Source organism: Oculina patagonica, chromosome 9, assembly GCF_052425735.1.
Source record: "Oculina patagonica isolate OP01 chromosome 9, crgOcupat, whole genome shotgun sequence".
Taxonomy (NCBI): domain Eukaryota; kingdom Metazoa; phylum Cnidaria; class Anthozoa; order Scleractinia; family Oculinidae; genus Oculina; species Oculina patagonica.
In genome coordinates, this window is record NC_135766.1 from 3,108,864 (window position 1) to 3,129,358 (window position 20,495).

Consider the following 20,495-nt stretch of genomic DNA (forward strand, 5'->3'; position numbering starts at 1 on the left):
AGCTATCGTGCAAATTTTACACCATGATCATAAATTCCCAGACCGGCGCCGATATAAACGGAATGTTACTTGTTTTAAATTTCGTTAACAATCAGTGCACTTGACCTCGATTTTAGCTAAGCTTGAAAGTGGCATTGTGGAATTTATTATTTTTTTTAGAAATAACTTTACGATCATTCAAGAAACACGAAAAGATACAATCATATTTTTGGTGACTTTAACACAGAAAATAACTATTCCCTCTGATATGAGGTTGTGAGCTTTGGGTACAGCAGAGTTAACATGTGAAAACAATGGTCACGGAAACTGTTTTGGGAAAAAAAAAATAACTGCTAAGCGGTGAATGTAAACCTGCACGTCTTACCCTTTAAAAAAAATATATATTTTAACTACTTACTTATATACTTAGTAGACCGATAAATTGTTCAAGTGCCATAACCATTACACCCTCGAGTAAAGGTGAAGAAAAGATCTTTATTTTACCCAAGCTGTTTAAGCCAGTAGCTGCTAAAAGTTGTGTTGAAAAAGTCAGATTCGTCAGTCCAACACCTGGTCGTTCAATTTGAGGCTCTCCTGAGTCGAATTGTTTATAGTGAACAAACAGTTGTATATAATGTATCTTCATAGCGTGCGTTTCGAAAACTTCAGCTGTCTGAACTGCCAATATCATATGATTATGTATGAATCTTTTCTGCATTATCTGATCGGGAGTCAGTTAAGAGCTCATACGATCAAGTTGTGTTACAGTGAAACGTTGGATCCTGTAATAAGGCATGTTTCCCCGAAATAGGCGAGGTAAATGTATTCAGGGCTACTTTGTAGGCGCATTGATGTGGTTTCCAATCACCTGTAAGAAACCGCCCCAAAAATGAAATGAATAATTAAGCATGCAGGTTTAAAACGAATATAGGCACACCAGGCGGTATAGACGCAAGACCAGTATATTGGAATAAAGAAAGATAGATAACTGGTCATCAAGATTTGATGACAGACCTCTATCTAATTATGACGGGAATTATGACGAGCACGTTTTGGGCCAGAAGTAAATACCAGTAAACAAGCGTCTTTTTTAAGGAACCCTTTAGTACAACTACGCTTTCATGTTATCACGGTTCCACTGCACATCTAAGGCGAGTTTTTGCAGTGCTAATATATTACCCTACACACAAGGTTATCATTCCTGCAATCTTTCTAATGTTAAGGACGTTAAGAGTAAAATTACTCAGCTTTTAAAGGCGTTCACGGTTTAAAGATTCACAATGATAACCCTCTTGTAATGACTGCAAGCACAATATTAACTGAACGATAGGCTTTCGCTTGGTAGATAAGCTCGGTCCATTTCCTACTTTTATCACTTGGGCGCTGTACAGTATTCAGGTCGTCAAGATGCGCTTGCCGGGTTTTCTTATCCTGGTTTCATTCCACTGTGCATTCTCGAACTCTTTCGAAGGTAAGCTTTTACACTTTTACCCCTTATAATTTTCAAGATATTGTCAAACTTGCATCGATTCCCTTTGACCTTTCCGAACAAAAGAATAAAAGAGTACAACGAAAATAACTAGAAAGTTTACCTTTGTTTAATAGAGGTAGAAAAAATACGATAACACAAATTGTGAATTTAACTAAGCAAGTGCAAATATTTGTCAAAAACAAATTAATATTACCGACAGACAGTGCAAATTAAACAGCTGGAATTCAAGGTAATGACAAAAAGACCAAATATGAAATTATTTAAATTTACTTTTTTTCATCATTCATTCCGTTAACTTTGTTTTCACTGCAATATAGCAATAGGGGGGTGGGGTGGGTTGGTGGGTGTTGGTGCGAACAATATTTATGACTAATGGCTCCCAATCAGCTGAGCAAATTTGGCATGCATATAACTGCAGCGAGACGTCAACATTGATTATACGGCGGTCGCAGTTATGAGCTATTACGGACAACCGTAAGTTGAAAACCTAAGCTTTCAATAACAATTTGGATGCCAGGGGACCAGGCAACGAAGGATAAAACTACTTGGCTTGTCTGTTGCCGGATCACTTGTTTAAGAAATGCTACTACCAGACTGTTAATAAAGTCAGATCATTGTGGATTGCAAGGCTGTAACAACGGCAATATGGACAAATATTTTGGCAACATTTTAACTAGCAGACCTTGTCTTCTTCAGGGCCAGTACTAAGCTTTTTCTTACCAATATTTAATACCTTATCAAAAATCTAGCTTAGCACTCTGTGGTTTATCATACTCGAGCGTCCTTCCTTTCATTACCATTGCTATTTTGCATCATTTTTATTTACTTTTTTTTATTTCATCAGTATTATCTGTTACATTATTATCCTTTTTTACGTTATTCATCCGATTCAACGTATCTTTTTCCAATCTTTTTGTCGTGTTTTATTAATTACTGTGTTGCAATCTGTTTTGTATGTGAAGAGTAATAGCTTCCCCGCCCCCTATCTAATTTTGAAGGGCCCCTTTCTAATCGTTTTTAATAAGTTTCCACCCTCTATGTAACTTGTAGACCATCACAAGTTATAAACTTTGAAATTATTTACCCACTTTATAATCTCTGTTAACGGTAACTATTTTGTGGAAATGTGTTTCTCGACAGCACTAAGAAAACATCAAAAGGTCCACCGTATTTCTTCGTTTTTATCCTGACTAATAATAATTTAGATTTTAAGTAGGGCCCCCTCTTTACAACTCCCACACCCCGCCTACCCATCAAGCTCCCCCCACTCCCACTCCTCAGGTCTCGAAAGCGAATAATCGACCCCGGGGCTGAACAGAAATTTACGTGTTCCTTTAATGAATGCCTCACCTTTGTCATTTTCGTTCACTTCGAATCGTTTGGCTTCGCAGTTTTATTTGCCAGATGGTGTTGATAAATTCTCATATTTTTTGTAGTCCCAGGAGCAAGTTATGAAATCGCCACAGTACCTGACACATTGGAAGATCCATCAAATGACGATGGTGGAGATGGTACGTGGGTGCGATCAATTTACATTATTATTTTTCAGAATATCAATTCATTCATCGCTAAAATATTTTACGCATTATTAATTGATTTGAAGCAAAATTGGTGTGATGACTCGGTCTATATACTTTTTAAATTGTGCCAGTCTAAAACTAAGAAAATTGTGCCATTCTAAAAAAGCTGTAAATATTGTGTTAGTCTAGGTACTGTGTTTTTTGTCAGTCTAAACTGAGAGAACTGTGCCCGCCTACAGACTGTGAAAATTGCGCCTGTCTAAATACTGTGAAAATTGCGCCTGTCTAAATACTGTGAAATTGCAACAGTCTTATAGTTGCGGATGTTTTGTCTGTCTAAATCTGAGAAAATTACGTCAGTCTACAAACTAAAAAATGTGCCAGTCTAGCTAGAATCTGTGGAAGTTTCGCCAGTCTGAATATTGCAGAAATTGTGCTAGTCTTCAAACTCGGAATATTGCGCCAGTCTAAATAATATGGAGAGTGAATCAGTCTGTAAGGTTATAAAATTGTGCCCCTCTAAAATTGTAGAATTTAAGTTTTGCAAAGCTTGTATCATTGGTTTCAATTAGAGAAATACTGACTTACCAGGGATTTTTTTTCTTTTTTTCTAGAGTCTAAGTGGGGAAAAGTTCACATTCCCCAAACCGGACAAAATGGGCTTTACTGCCAAGATGTGTCCTTCACCAACAGTTTCTCCGTAGGATCTCCCGTCCGAGTATTTGCGTCAATTAACCATGGAGAAGTGCCACTAGCAGTCCACGATACTACTTTTATTTGGGTGGAAGATGTGAAAGTTAGCGGCTTCAGACCTTGTTTTGTGGTAGGCGGCCAAGGCAATGCAGGCAACACCAGCATGGATTGGTTTGCTTTCCAAGGTTCCCAATCGGGTGCTTATCATGGAGCCGAAAGTTATGATTTCTTTACAACTGGAACGCAGTGCAAAACGGTGACATTTCCCCAGGTAATATTAATAAGAAAATAAGTAAGATATAGTCTTCTCCTGATGATAATTTATCTAAAGGGTCGCCAACATTTTCTCTCAGGAGGGCTTCGTTTCCATGCAGCAACAAACATCGCACCTGGTTTTGTAATATTAAATTCATTGCATTTGGCATTTGGAACTTTCTCCCACTACTCAAAAGTTTATCATAATAATCCCCACCAGCATTTTGTTGCTGCTGCGATCTTGGCAACAACAGCAAATCTTATCATTGATTCAGTTATCTGCATTCCTTGAAGTTACTTTTATTTATTTATTTAAATCACTCTATGAATCTGGATTTTTTCCATGATAGAGATGGGTAACTTTCAGCGCTCCATAGAGTCCACTCTGCCTCTATTAGCTGTAAGGTTTTATCTTCCTTATCTGAATTTCTTATCATTACTGTTTTTGTCTTTACCATTAGCCCTTTTCAACGATTCCCAAAGTTCACGTCACTGTGCAACATGGTATAGAGAAACAAAAGCGGGATGCTATGGGTGTCTGGATGGAAAATGTTACCTCAACTCAGTTTGAAGTTTGTTTGCGCGAGTCCAGGGCATTAGATGGAGGGCACAGTAATATTGTGGTGGTAAGTCATAATTATGTGTGTTATATTCCAAAACGTACACAATGAGAAAATCACAAATACATGCAGAAGTCTTGTTTAATATTCAGCATTTGACTTTTCAACTAATAATTATAAATTCAAATTATTTATTATCTCTGTTATAGAATCGAGTCCATTTTATTTTATTTTATTTTTTTATATTATGAGTACCGTATGTATTCGATTAAGCGCCAAACCTCGAATAAGCGCCCAGCCTGAAGGTAGGAAAAGTTAATAAGCACCCTGTCTCAAATAAGCGCCCACCCTCCTCGCCTTATCATTATTTAACAAAAAAACAGCTTTCTCTCGTGCCATCGATCTGGTTTTCGGTCTCTGCATTCCACGCTCACCGCACTTATCGAAGCTACAGATAGCTGGGCCGTGGATATAGACCGTGGTCTTGTTAATGCCGTAGTCTTTTTAGATCTCAAAATGGCATTTGATACAGTAGATCACGATATTTTGTTGCGAAAATTGCAATACTATGGGATTTGTTGGACCAGTCATCAATGGTTTGCTTCTTATTTAGATAATCGAACACAGATTTGTCATATTAATTCTTGTAAGTCAACTCCGAAATGTCTAAGATGTGGTGTTCCCCAGGGAACAATTTTGGGACCTCTTCTGTTTTTGATATATATTAATGACTTTCCACACCGTCTGACATATTCGGAACCGAGAATGTACGCAGATGATACTAGCCTAACACTTGCTAGCACTGACATTGAGCATATAAATTATCGCCTTAATCACGACCTGAGAAATGTGTACGAATGGCTGTCTGCTAACAAGCTTACTGTAAATATGACGAAAACTGAGTTTATGCTTATTGCATCAAGGCAGAAGTTATCACAATTTACAGAAAGTCCCTCTCTTACTATAAATGAGAACGCAATAGAACAAGTAACCTCCGCTGAATCCCTCGGAGTTTATGTTGATCAAAATATAAACTGGGAGTGTCATATTGAAAACATTTCTAAGAAGATAGCTTGTGCCATTGGTGCAATTAAACGAATTCGGCATCTCACTCCATTTAATATTTTAATCAAAGTTTATAATAGCCTTATTCAACCACAATTTGATTATTGCAACGCAGTGTGGGGAAGCTGTAACAAGGGCCTTGCTGAAAAACTGCAAAGGCTTCAAAACCGCGCAGCTCGTACCCTAATGTCTGCGAGCTATGATAGTAATTTAGATGATTTGTTCCGGACACTGGGGTGGCGAAGACTCTATTATCAAAGATTGGAACAGAAGTCTATCCTAATGTATAAAACATTACATGGTATGACTCCTGATTATCTGAGATCAAGATTCGTGTATCGTGACGATGTTAATGCTTATCGTTTAAGGAATACCGAAAACAAATTAGTTCTTCCACAACCTCGAACTGATTATCTCAAGAAAAGTTTTTCGTACAGCGGAGCTCAGTTGTGGAACAACTTACATGTAGAACTAAGACAAGCATCTTCACTGGCCGATTTCAAATCTAAATTAAGTCGGCACAGTTTAAAGTGATATCGAAATTTTAAGTAAATTTTAGACACGGCCTCCATGAAAAGCAGACTTTTCTTTTGTTATTTTGAATTTGTTATTATTAAATTTTTGTAGTTAGTTAGATAGGTAGATAGTCCAGTAACTTAATTGACTGATGGAAAAACAGTGTATACATAAAGTTATCTTATCTTATCTTATCTTATCTAGACATCGTAGAGGCAGCACTAGAGAGTTCGCTCTTTGCCTTTAGTGACAATTGGTTTAAAACTGAGTAAATACTACTAAGAGACTTCCCCGAAGACCGGGTTTTCTACGTTTCTTGATAGTTTTGTACAGACGATCCAATGAACAGTTAAAAAATCATCTTTCGTGCATCTTCAACTTCAGATTTCTACTTACTGAAAATGGTGAAAATTAAATAAGCGCTCAGCCTCGAATAGGCGACATCCTCGAATGAGCGCCCACTCTCAAGCTCCAAAAATTTAATAGGCGCCCAGGGCACTTAATCAAATAAATACGGTAATTGTTTTGAAGTTAATTAATAATCGATAACTTATTAAGCTGTTTTGTGATTTCATACTATAGAACTGGTTGGCGTACGAGAATTACTCATCGTCCTGGAACGCTAAAGAGTCCCTGAAGCTTGTGTTTTCAAAAAACGAGGTACCGACTGCAGAAAAGAATTATGCCCTTTGCAAGGTACGTATCTCTGGCAGTTTAATTTTGACCTTTACCATTAACAAGAAGACACGAAAAAGACACTGATAAAATGTACAATACTCAGATTACAATATACGTAACTGATTGAAATTAATAACAAAAAATAGCACTTAATGATTGTTAATTGCAATTCATTGTTATATATTTGCACAAAGGTTGGCGTTATCCATACATAGCCTTAAATTAACCGCTTTAAGATCTTGCTTGAAATGTAGGATCAACCAAATTTAAAGCTCAATGATAACAGTTCGGTAACCAGTGCAGGGACCCTGGGGGAAGAACACTGCTGATTTAACAGTCAGCTTGACAATGTTGCCTCCTTGAGCATTTAATGTTCTGTGTGAACAATAACCCAGATTTAGGCAACTTATTAATATAAAACTTGTACTTATCTTGCAGACGTTAAAGTTCAAGGAACCATTTTTTAAGCCACCCGTGATACTCGCAACTGTCCTCAATGGCGGCGGCAACGAGCTAAACATTCCCAGCTTTTATATAGGTCCTTTAAGCACTTGGCTAGAGGTGATGTATACACTTATAAATAAATATTTAATTAAAGGATAAATAACGTAAAAGGTCATTAGAAAAATTAACTGCCCCCCCCCCCCCCAAAAAAAAAAAAAAAGGTTTGTCAAAATGTTAATCATGTGTCCATATTACATTCCTTTCCGGCCCTATCCCCCACCAGGGGGCAAGGAACTAAGAATATTACATTTTTGGTCAATGTCGTTGATTATCTGTAGCATATTGTAGCAACATTTTATTTATTGTATTATTCTATTCCTGATATAGGAAGTTAATAAAACTCACAGCCGAGTGTGCATCAGGGACAGCGTAGGGTACAAAGGCCAGCGAAGCGATGTAATTGTGAACTATTTATTAATAGGAGGTAAAAATGGAAAAATCCTTTCTTCATCATTCTTATGATTTTTTTTATTTAAAAATTATTATTATTATTAAAATTATTATTATTATTTTATCTGACACTTTGGTATGCAGCAAATCGAGGCGATACCAGGGTCGGGGCTCTTTCCGTGGTTTAGGTCCATACGATATAAATGTTAGTTCAGGTAATTTTTGTTAACAGATACATTTCCATTTATACATCAGTTCATTATTGGTATATTTTTAATTTAGAAGAAAACATATATCGAGCTGTAACGGTTTTCTTTTGACAGGTCATGGCTGATTAAAAAAAAGGAATGAAAGAAAAAAAAACATACATGTTTTGTTTAGCACAGATAGGCCTGCGCTAAAATAAAAAAAAAAAGATACCTTTACTAATTAAGTCAATCTTCGCTAAGTCATTAAAAAAGAACTTAGGCCATAGTTCATTAAGGGCTTAACGCTTACTTGCTCATTTATTTTCAGATCTTGATCCGTGTAGGGATATTAACTGCACCTACCATAGTTACTGCAAGGCCTATACTCCAGTCCGGTATGCCTGCATTTGTCAAGAACATTGCCCATCATACGAAGAACAGGTTTGCGGTTCAAATGGTCGCACCTTCAAGAACCTTTGTTTGTTACAGAAAGACATATGCACAAGACGTGCAAATTATTCATATTACCATCCTGGAAGTTGCACAGGTAATCAAAGACAGGTTTTTTTTTTTAACTACATTGCTACTACATGGATTTTTTCTATAATATTCTATGAGAAACGTAAAACACTATTAGTTTAAAATTGTATTGATATTTAGGAAAAGGGTACTAAAATACCGAAATGCAGACAGACAGGCAGACAGACAGACAGACAGACAGACAGACAGACAGACAGACAGAATACTAAAAGTTAGGGGATACACGAAAAAATGCTCAAGTGTAGATTCCAAAATCAGTACAGTAAAATGTTGCTGTCTTTTTCACTTGCTTAGGTTTTCCAGTTCAAAAAGGAAGGCACGAGTTCCAAAACTCTCCCTCATGGGCAGAGGATCAGTGTGATGTCATCAAATTTGAACCGTTCATATTTTATCCGCTCAAGAAAGTATACGTTCAGCTTACAGTTAACCATTTTAACTACTCGGATGCCACATTCGTACACGAGGCCACAACGCCATGGGTGGAAAGCGTTAACAGCACTCAGTTTACAGCCTGTGTTACTCGAGCTGGTAGGAACGACTACCCCTCGGATAGTTTTGCCTCAATAGATTGGGTGGCCTACCAAGGAGCTCCGCCTTGGGGAGTCGCAGGAGAAAAAATATTTTCCAGATGGTGGACTGGGACTAGCTGTCAAACTGTCTCCTTTCCGCAGGTAGGATCACTGTTTTGGTGGTCATTTATTTATTTAAGGATTCGTACAGGTACAGGTGCTTAACAATAGGACATAAGTCCCCTACTTGGTTAAAACACCCACACCCAGCCCCTAAAAAATATCCCGAAAAAACCCTTCCCTGACCCGACTAAACTACAAATCAAATAAATCTAAATAACACAAATACAATTTGAAATATACTAATCAACTTAACAAGTACAGACAGAGAAAATATTAACACGGCGACACTTAGGACAAATTAATTTAAAAGAACGAAAATTGTCACCATCAAAAGCATTTAAAAGTCTAGTAAAATATAATGACTTAAGTTAACTTTTAAAAGAGCTTATAGTGTCGGAATATTTGATATTTTTAGGTAAACTGTTCCATATCAAAGTTATTCTGTAGAAGTAAAAGTCTCGGAAGGAAGACGTACGACAAGCGTTTGTCTTTAAAAGCAGCCCTGATGAAGCACGGCGCGTGTTTCCTTTTAGAAAAGAAAAATAATAACTAAATTCACGAGTGAAGTCTATATGCCCATAAAGGCACCTTAAAAAGAAGACTAAGTCAAGATATTCTAACCAGTAATTAAGCGGTAATAACTTTAAAAGCTTGATTTGACGAACCTTATAACATAGATTACTATTCCTTAATATAAAACGAGTAGCTCTCCTTTGTATGCTTTCTACAACTTATAAATTGCCGATAATTGACTGAGGGGCCCATAACTGAGAGCAAAAACAAAAATGAGACCGTACCAATCATGATTACTTGCTTAATTGAACTTCGCTTAAATAATGCAAGGAAAAAACCGTGTCCTTTTTATAATATTCAAGCAATGTTTTTGATTAGCTGTATCTAAAACTAGTGATCTTTTTAGGGAAAGTTTTCGCGATCACCGACGATATTTACAACAGCTGAGCACTTTCGGACAAGGCTTAAGCACGATGCTACCAGTGTGTGGCTGGAAGATGTGTCAGCAAGTTCCTTCAAGATTTGTCTCAGGGAGCTTCAAAACTTTGCAGGGGTTCATGACGACATCTCAGTGGTAGGTTTCATTAAGATACACTGTCGTCCGCTAATTCGTTGTCTATCTTTTCCAGGGTATATAAATTTGCATCAGTCCGTAGGTCGGTCAGTCAGTCAATCAATCAGTCGGTCAGTCTGTCTGTCTGTCTGTCAGTCAGTCAGTCAGTCAGTCAGTCATTCAGTCAGTCAGTCAGTCAGTCAGTCAGTCAGTCAGTCAGTCAGTCAGTCAGTCAGACAGTCAGTCAGTCAGTCAGTTAGTTAGTCAATCAGTCAGTCAATCAGTCAGTCAGTCAGTAAGTCGGTCAGTCAGTATGTCTGTCAGTCTCTCAGTCAATCAGTCAATGAAAAAAAAAAAACAAGTCAGCCGATCTGTCAGTCAGGCAATCAGTCGGTCAGTCAGTCAGTCAGTCAGTATGTTTTTCGGTCAGTCAGTCAGTCAGTCAGTTTGTCAGTCAGTCGGTCATTCCAAATGAATGACGCGAAATTTTACACCCGATATTATTTCGCATATTTTTTTCGTTTCAATGACCCGTCCATTTAACTCTTGTTACACATTTTCTTACCTGTTTGGTCCTAAAATGCATCTGATATGTATAAACGGCGTTGCTCTTCATCTGTAAAACTATCCATTTAACAATAAACGTTTTTAATATTTGATTTTCTTTTTTTTTTTTTGCAACAGAACTGGCTGGCGTTCGAAACTCTTTATAGACCACTGTTTAAGGAATCACGTGACATCAGCTTTCCAAATAACGAGTTACCTTCGGAGAAGTATAGCCACGCTTTCTGCCAGGTAAGGCTTATATGCTGGGTACATAAAGGGATTGGGTGACCTAACAATTAAAATGGTGGCGATGCACGGATAGCATCAATGTTTCTGACAATGAAACAAGCCGCATTATATTTTACTTAACATTCCTTGTTAATATTGAACTTGCTCAAGTCATGGGCATATTTTTTTTTCTGATAACAGGATGTAACATTTGCTTGGAAATACCGCCAGCCCCCGACAGTGTTGCTAACAGCCAAGCATTCTAGCAGCGGAGGAAATGCAGCCGCAGAGTGTAATGGAATCGTAAGCTGGGTTGAGGTACATTGATATCATTTGCATTTTCCTTTTTTTTTTTCAGCACACACGTTCACATGGATTGCTTTCTAAATAAATGACGGGAATGGTGTTTAGGGGAGAGAAAAGGGACGGTCACAGATTTTAGCTGAAATATAAAAAAAATAACCCAAAACATTTCAGTAACACATCAAATACAAAAGAAGGTGCGGATGTCCAAAAGCGACGAAGATTAAAACGGATTGCGATATGGGTTTTTGAAATATTGTTGGTCTGACCAGTTTTCAAAGTTAATCTTGTTTGCCTGTAACTTTAAATTGTAACGCCCGGAAGACAAATTTGGTTGCAATGAAGCTATGGTTATGTCATTTAAATCCATAGGAGAAATTTCTTTGCAAAAAGTTAAGTTTCATAGCGAGTATTTGCAAAATTTGATAAAATAAACTAACTCAGCCGGGACATATTCCCTTTAATATTCCATAAAAACTAGGCCATACCTATGATCGATTTTGACACACGATTGCTTGTGACGAGGTACTCCTTGCCAAACACCGGTTGAAATGTAAGAAACCATTTCATACAATTTCACTGCTATGAAGAAGAGCTATTATCTGATAGGTGTAAATTAAGCTTGAACTAATTTTTTCTCCATTTTTCTTTCTCTTTCATCAAGTTTATCACAAAGTCAGGCTTTCGAATCTGTGCCAAAGAACTATTCGTTCAACGCTTTGATCCACTGACAGTTTCATATACAGTATTATCCGGTAAGGAAACAATTTTATTATATAAAATTCAGTGTTTTAGCGAGTGTATGCAAAACGAGAAAAATGGTATTACACAAGTGTGGATCTCAATAGTATTCACACGTGTGTAATCATTTTGACCTATCAGCTCGCTGTATTTTCGCGCGCTGTCAACGCGGTCAAGCACTCACGGTTTTTTCGTTGTTCGGTCTTTCGGAAGTTTTTGCGTTCGTCTTTCTGCGAGTCGAAGTGAAGTTTTATTCTAAAACGGAGGCAAGTGCTACTAGATTCGTCGAGAAACTGCCCTCATCACTTGGGAAATATTTATCAAGACTCGAAGAGAAATTTCGTATCCCCGCGCGGCCATGTAATATCCTCTATGTATTCTTTGAGTTTAAAATTAATATTAGATAATGAACTTGCTTGTATATTTATATACTTGCAGTTGTGTGTACCAATGCAAAATGGAAGTATATTTTTTATAAATATATCAGACACGAAAGATCATCAACAAGACATTTCTCTTATAGTTTTTTTTACACTTGTTGCATGTCTTTTTCTTTTCAAAAGAACACTTTAAAAATGACTGGGCCCTTTTTAATAAGATATTTCTGCATAAAAAAAGGAGAACGCCAGCTTAGGTGTTACACTTGAGGGACATTTGCCATTCGTTAAGATCATAATACAGTCGAAGCTCTCTTAACGGACACTCTCGTAAGCGGACAGCTCTACTTACGGCCGCCTTGTCTGAAACCCCGTTTTAACTCCCATACAAACTCTGTATTTTTACATTCTCGTAAGCGGACATTCCCGTAAGCAGCAGCGAACACTTTCACGGGTTACGACTTAGACTTTTTCTTTGTTTTAAAGCTCCAGTCAGCGGACAACCGAAAGAAAATCCGAAAACAGTCCTCTATATCTTGTTTTTATCAATCAACTTCACATCGCCGTTCGTCACAATGATTTTACAGTAACTGCAGTGACATATTAGTGTTTTTGTTTTGTCGTCATCCACGTCCGTCCGGTAATTGTTAGCTGGGCAAGCCCCCGTAAGCGACCATCTATCCCCTACAACTCTAGTGGCCGATTACTAGAACCATTCTTGTAAGCGGCCAGCTCCAGCTACAGACACTTTTATCGCGTCCCGAGGGTGTCCGCTTACGAGAGCTTCGACTGTAATAGTTTTTGAGTTAGTGCGGCTTAATGGATTTAATGGATTGACTATAATAGTTGCTATTTTGTTCCCATCAGACATTTGCAAGAAGGACTGGTTCTATTTCAGAGGATACTGCTACAGGAAAGTCGCTTCTTGTGATACATGGGGAAACAGTCAGGGGAAATGTGCGACACAAGGAGCTGCTCTTCCCAGCATCCACAGTCAGGAAGAAAATGTCTTTGTTCAAAGTTTGCACGGTGGTGAAAAGTCTTGGTTGGGCCTCTCTGATATCAACATAGAAGGAAAGTTTGTTTGGACAGATGGAACACCTACCGACTTTTATCATTGGGCTAAATACCAACCAAACAACTATGGCAACCAGGATTGTGTTCATACGCTCGGCTTTCTTAAAGATCACGACTACGAATGGAATGATGTCAACTGTACAGACTGTCACAGGTTTACCTGTAAGGAAGGTAGGTTTAAGCACGTTCTCCCTTGTTTCATTCTGTAAGCTCGTGTTGGCTTGGGTTTGCGGTATCGTTTATTCCACTCGCCCTTAAGGCGTTTTTTTTTTTTTAATAAGTCCAATCTCTGAGAAATTTAGTTAAAAACGTATGCTGGTATTGACAATCCGTATAAAACACAAACAGTCGTAAAATACTAGAGCTTCTAGATGGACACAGCATTGGTGGAAGAAAGCATATCTTATTGGATTAAATTGAAAATGCCCTGGCTCATTCTGTTTTTATTTATTTTTTTTTTAACCAAAGGCAGTTTTTATTTAGACAAAGCGCTTTATCAATTCATGTACTTTCTCAATACAGATTACGATGAGTGTGACAACTTCGGGTATCAATGTGATGACACTGCATATTGCTTAAACAATGATGGCTCTTACACGTGTCGTTGTAAAAGCGGATATCGTCTTGATGCCAATGGAAACTGTACAGGTATGAATAGTATACCATATTACTATAACTAGGAGAAATCGTATTTTCTCATTGAAGCAAGCTTAAGTGGAAATAAATAAATAAACAATATCAATTGAGTATTGCACCAAGCAAAATCTCAAAAGCAGCATTACACGTTTCCATCAATTACCATGTCGTTCCTAAATTTGGATATAGTGTTAACAAAGACTAAACTCAATGTCCTTTACAAACACACAAATAATTATCATGAATTTTACAGTCTTTTTACACTGTTATTAAATGGTGAGAAAAATAAGGGTGTTATAGTTTAACTTTATTAATTGTCGTGCACTCTTTTGTTATTTGCACCGAACTTAATTGTGTAACAGTTAAACGATCGTTTGTTTATTTTCCTTGTAACAGATATCGACGAGTGTAAGCTGGGGTTATTTTCGTGTCATAGACTGGCCCAGTGTGTGAATATTCCTGGTTCCTATGATTGTAGATGCGGAACAGGATATGGAGGCGACGGGAAATACTGTGGCGGTAGGTTTCTAATGACGTAACTTACAAGACTATCCCAACTGTTCCAGGAGTTTGTACGACTACTTAATTTTGTTATACTTAAGCGTGCACTATCGAGTTATATGGTGCACGCAGGAATTTTGCAGAGCACGAAGATTTTTTGCTTTTTTTTTAAGAAGCGTAAAAGTTGCTCGAAGCGATAGTCGAGAGCAACTCTAGCTTCTTCAGTAGGATCTCCAAACTTACTGAGAAGACTATCCCAGCTGTTCCAGGACTTTGTACGACCATTTTTTTTAAGGAATCGTTTCATGCTTAAGCGTACACTATCGAGTCAAAAATCACAAAAGAAGCGTAACAGTTGCTCAAGCAGACAGACGAAAGCAGCTGTAGCTCTATAAGTAGGAGCTCCAACCTCCTCAAATGCACCAGATCTCGATAATGCAAAGCCAAAAGCATGAACCAATTGAACCAATTGTTTTATAACATTGCAGGTGGAAATGTAGATGTAAACTTGCGCCAAAATCTCACGTGCGAGAAAAAAATATGGCGAAACGATTTGTTCACGCCATGCTGACGCTAACAGCGTGCACTTTTGTATTTTGTCCACGCTCGGGTACTGAATTTGATGGCACAACTCTGCCAACTACGCTATTAAAAATATTGCTGCATGTTATTTTGAGTTTAGTTGTCACTTTTGGCAAACCTTTGTACATCTATTATAGATTCTTGCTTCGTGTTTTGAATAAAGCTGTCACTTTTTGCATTCACCGAAATGATATAATGCACATTTTGACAGTTAAGATTTAAATGTTTTCTGTGTTTTCAATTTAACAGCACCTTTGGTTAATTCCACGAGCACGTGTCCAAACAAGACAGTGGAACTGACTTCTAAAGATGGAATTATAGAGTCGAACCAGCCTGGAAAACCTTACGAAAATAACTTGGATTGCCAATGGAATATAACTTCCAATGCATGGGTGGAACTCACCTTCGATCGCTTTGACACCGAAAAATTCGATGACTACGTAACCGTGTATGATGGTGGGTCACTCTCCTCCCCTGTAATTGGACGATTCAGTGGAAATGATATCCCTCTTCCCATCAAGAGTTCATCCACTAACCTATATGTAAGATTTACAACGGATCCTGCTCAAAATAGGCAGTACCTGGGATTTCGGGCAAATTACAGAGGTGAGATGCATTGCATATATTCTCTTAACTTTAAAACTTATCGATGGTACCGTCTTGTTTTGGTAACAATTTATTACCTTGATAATGATAATAATAATAATAATAATAATAATAATAATAATAATAATAATAATAATAATAATAATTTAATATAATAATAATAATATTTTTTTTTATATATTTTTTTTTTTTTTTAAAAATATTATAAAATTTTTTTTTAACATTTTTTTAAAAATTTTTTTATTTTTTTTTATTAAAATAAATATTTATATATAAATATTTTTTTTCTTTTTAAAAAAATATTTTTTTTTAAAAAAAAAAAAAAAAAAAAAAAAAGAAAAAAAAAAAAAAAAAAAAAAAAAAAATATATAAAAAAAAAAAATTTTTTTTTTTTTTTTTTATTTTTTTTTTTTTTTTTTTTTTTGAGGGGGGGGGGGGGGAGCAAAAACCCCCCAAAAAAAAAAAAAAAAAAAAAAAAAAAAAAAAAAAAAAAAAAATATAGATTTAGACGAGCCTAAAAGCGGAGCTCCCCGGTTATTTACCTTTTATACTTTTCTAGATCAATTTTTTTTATTCATGTTATTTTATATTTATATATTATTTCACTAAGAGCAACAGCACCATACAAAATTATTCGATCAAAAATGGATTATCATTTGTCTTTTTGTCTTTTTGTCCTTTTGTCTTTTTGTCGTTTTCGCGCGATCGAATACTCCCGTGCAGTCAGAATGGAACACCACAATGTATAAACGAAAGAGACTAAATTTTATATGATGGCATCTATTAGATTTAGTAGACAGAAATTTCAAATTCTTATAAAATACAGGGCCACTTTTAGCAAGAGACCGTTTGTCCTTTCTCGCAGCTGAAAAGCTAGCTCCCGCGTATCGTGTGTCATTTATCGGAATTCACACACTACAATATAACGCAATCTACTGTTGTTCAATTGAGCAAATATACGAAGAAAATGTATTATTATCGCTTTATACATGCAGCCAATCGGCAGGATTTTTTTGTCCTTTTCGCACAATCGAACAGAAATCAAGTTTAACTAAACAACAAATCGCCACTTATGTCCAGGATTGAACGCACGTATTGTTTAATCAGTACTTCATGTTCATTTATTTGAATTCCATCAGATCCTAACTATGCTATTTAGACAATCACCAACATTGCTTCTTAGGTTTAAAAAATGTACACTACAATTTCATAACAGTCTTTATCACGCACAAGGTGTCGGCTACTTTTATTTACGTTGAGTTTTTGACAAATTCAAAATAATGTTTAACCCTTTGGGAAACGTCATCGCTTCTGCATGTACTGCATATCGTTTATTTTTTACCAAGTATGCTCGTTAAATCTGCAAAAGACAATGACACTCTGGTTTGAAAGACTTAATCTGTAACGTTGTTTAGATAGTTTTAAAGAAGGCCATAAACAAACTACAGATTTCCTGGGATTTACATTTTGAACTTCATACTCACGTTATTAACCCTTGCTGCCTGCCTGCCTGCCTGCCTGCCTGCCTGCCTGCCTGCCTGCCTGCCTGCCTGACCCCCTTTACCTCTGTTACCTCATCTCCCCTTCCTCCTTACGTCCGCTTAAGCCATGTCGTTTTATATTTGATATTTGTAACCTGTGTATCTGCATATTTAGTCCTTACAGGAGGGTCCATCCGTCTAAATAATAGTTCCCCAATACCGACAGCCGAAGGAAGGGTGGAAATCTTCTATAATGGTCAGTGGGGTACAATCTGCGACGACGGATGGGACATGAATGATGCTAATGTATTCTGTAAGCAGCTTGGTTTCACCCGAGCCGTACGCGCTTACAGCAGTGCCCCTCGTGATAAGGCATCTGGTCCGATATGGTTGGATGACATAGCGTGCTCAGGCAGCGAGACCCATATGCACGATTGTAGACACCGTGGATGGGGACGACATGACTGCACCCACAATCAAGACGCCAGTGTGAGGTGTCAATATGGCTCTCCTGTTGTCCGTTTGAGAGGTGGTGGGCTTCACTATGGCCGCGTTGAAGTGTACGTCCGTGGACAATGGGGAACGATCTGTGATGATTACTGGGATATTAGAGAAGCGCATGTGGTGTGTCGTCAGCTTGGCTTCACCGCTGCAGCGTTAGCTCTTTACTCTGCACCATTCGGTCAGGGTACTGGTCGTATTTGGATGGATAATGTAAGATGCAGAGGAGACGAGTCTTCGATTCTTAGTTGTAGCCACGCTGGACTGGGAGTCCATGACTGCAGCCATTGGGAGGATGCAGGTGTGGTTTGTCACATTTAAGCGATACTGGAAGTGTTCTCAAATTGATCTCTTGATCGTGGAGGCAAAGTAATTGGATTACGTAGCTCGAAAATTAAGGGGGGAAGTGTCATTAAACGTCGAGGATAAAGAAAATAATATAGAGTATAAATGTTTTTTTAATATTACAGTAATTAAAAAAAAAATAGGAGTTCAGAAAAACCAAAATAAATATCTTTAGAATAGAAATATGTAATCGTTGTAGGTGAACTTTACCAACATTTTTTTTGTAGCACCACAGCACCGACACTCTGCCTATTATCTATGAATCAATAAACTAAATATGCTTGTGTAGTATAGGCTTACAAAGCCTGTTACTCCTTTTTTTCAGTTAAATTTTCCAGAAAAAAAAAGAACAAATAGATCAACTTATGTTAAAGTAATAAAAACGCCAGAGTAAGTCGATTGACCTTTAATTTTGGATTTTTCCTGTAAAGAAGAAGAAAAAAAGTAAAAGGTAAAGAGTCAAAAGAGGTGTTCAAATACATTAGGTACTTAGCAAAGGTGCTAGTTTTTTTTTTCTTGTTGCCGTTAGTCAAAGTTTCCTATAGGAGGTTTTTAACATTGGACGCCTCGTTATAACGTGGGGGTGAACAAGACATGCTTTTTGTCCAAGTTACGTAATCGTGACAGATTTAATTGACAATGCGAGGGAGGCATTAAATCGTTGTTATCTTAAAATAGTACACTTTTTTTACAATTGTGGTAAATATGTTATAGAGTGTAATTGTTCTTGACTAAATATTAAAACTCTAGGACTGTGGCATTTTAGCCAGAAGGACTGGGACACTTTATGATCTCATTTCAATTAACGATACACAATGAAACAGTTGTAGACACTTTTTACCATTTGTATCCCATTTGTATTGGTAAGGAAACTGTTATATGTAACAAGCTTAAAACTTTTTTTATGTAACTCTAGGGCTTTTAGTGTGGAATTGTTAACAATACCACCGTCAGATTAAAGGGAAAGGCGTTTTAATTAACGTTATATCCGTGTGATTGAAAAAAAAAAAATAGTACCGGAAATAATATTTTTATTTTTTTTAGTACCCACAACATTTCTGTAACTACAAAGTGTAAATCTGACTCGGAGTATTTTAAATCGTTTAATTTATTGCATTGATCTGACATCATTTACATTAGTTAGAGTATTTAAGTTAGGCATGCTTAACCCTATTCAGACCGGGCTTTTTTGACCTTTTTGGGCCGGGGGGGGGGGGGGGGTTCTTTTTCTCTCCCTTATTTTTTATTTATTAAATTTTAAAATTTTTTTTTTTTTTTTTTTTTTTTTTTTTTTTTTTTTTTTTTTTTAGTTATTCTTATTATTTTTTTTTTTAAATCAAAAATCACAAAAATCAAAAAAAATAAAAAAAAAATATAAAAAAATTAAAAAAATATAAATATAAAAATAAAATTTTTTTTTTTTTTATTTAAAATAATAAATAAAAAAAAATAAATTTTTTTTTTTTCATTACAAAATATAAAAAAAAAAATAAATTGTATTTAAAAATATAAAATATAATTAAACCGCCCCCCCCCCCCCCCCCCCCCCCCCCCCCCCCCCCCCTTAATCCAAAATCAAACAAACAAAATCTAAAATCATCCTGACTGGGCAAATGAAAGAGCCAATTAAGTTCGTGTGGTGTGGGGTTTGACAGTTTTACGACTCGGTGAATGGGTAAATATGTCATTTAGAAGGTTTGGACTTATGATATCCTTTAAGTAAAACAAAAATCACATAAATGTAAGTTTTTTTTTTTAATTGTTTACCACTGGTTTATAAAGACGTAGTTTGTTTTAAAGTTTACAAACTTATCGTTATATTAGCTAATAAAACGCTGCCAGGATAAGGCGTTCAAGCAACTACTATTGCAACAACACGGACCCGCTTCTGTTACCTTCATTTCATGAGATATTCGAAGCCATGGTTCCCGTGTTGGTATTTTGGTAGAGAACTGCTGAAAACGACGAGTAACGCACGAACAAAGCTACTAACTGTTTTTTTTTTTTTTTTTTTTTTTACTTTTTTTTCCCAAAATCCGATGTTATTTGCTTAAGTTCTTTATCGGTAGAAACAGCTCAACGCATTTTCTTTTATTTTTGAACAACACTTTGTCTTCGAAGGAAAGTAAATAAAGTAGCAGTTTGTGTGTATTAATTCTTGGCGTGTGGCTATTTATTTAATTAACCTGTCACCATTAAAAGGGTCTAAAAGGGAATCCCCCGCTTAACTATATGACATAAAGGGTCATGTCATGTCAGAACTCGAAATATAGAACTTCAATCGCCTCTTTATAAATGACACGTAATAAATAAACTTCGGTTATATCGGTTTTACTTTTCTTCTGCAATACATGATATGTTTATCGCTGACTTTTATCGGCACATTGGACATCTTGAACTTAATAAAGTTTCTTTTCCGCATTAAATATTTCTCTCAAATTAGGCAAATTAAACCCTATGGCTAATTTTAGAGTAGACTGGGATAATAATTTC

General features: G+C 36.5%; 1 protein-coding gene across 1 annotated transcript; it reads left to right on the plus strand.

Moving 5' to 3' along the window:
* The first annotated feature begins 1,157 nt into the window (after positions 1-1,157).
* Positions 1,158-19,180, plus strand: LOC144665193 (uncharacterized). Its single transcript, XM_078526380.1, has 18 exons — positions 1,158-1,450; positions 2,908-2,982; positions 3,606-3,955; positions 4,401-4,565; positions 6,663-6,776; positions 7,197-7,319; positions 7,590-7,686; positions 8,169-8,387; positions 8,675-9,051; positions 9,932-10,099; positions 10,763-10,873; positions 11,054-11,170; positions 11,820-11,910; positions 13,141-13,521; positions 13,873-13,998; positions 14,383-14,505; positions 15,319-15,675; positions 17,332-19,180. Exons 1-18 carry the CDS (start codon positions 1,387-1,389, stop codon positions 17,976-17,978), a joined length of 3,705 nt encoding a protein of 1,234 aa, XP_078382506.1. The 5' UTR covers positions 1,158-1,386; the 3' UTR covers positions 17,979-19,180.
* The last annotated feature ends 1,315 nt before the right edge of the window (positions 19,181-20,495 follow it).

Excerpts from the sequence above, each read along its gene's own strand:
- LOC144665193 (XM_078526380.1), top strand. The coding sequence starts at position 1,387 with ATGCGCTTGCCGGGTTTTCTTATCCTGGTTTCATTCCACTGTGCATTC. Across the intron at positions 3,956-4,400 it reads AAACGGTGACATTTCCCCAG|CCCTTTTCAACGATTCCCAA; the intron begins GTAATATTAATA and ends CTTTACCATTAG. Across the intron at positions 7,320-7,589 it reads CTTTAAGCACTTGGCTAGAG|GAAGTTAATAAAACTCACAG; the intron begins GTGATGTATACA and ends TTCCTGATATAG.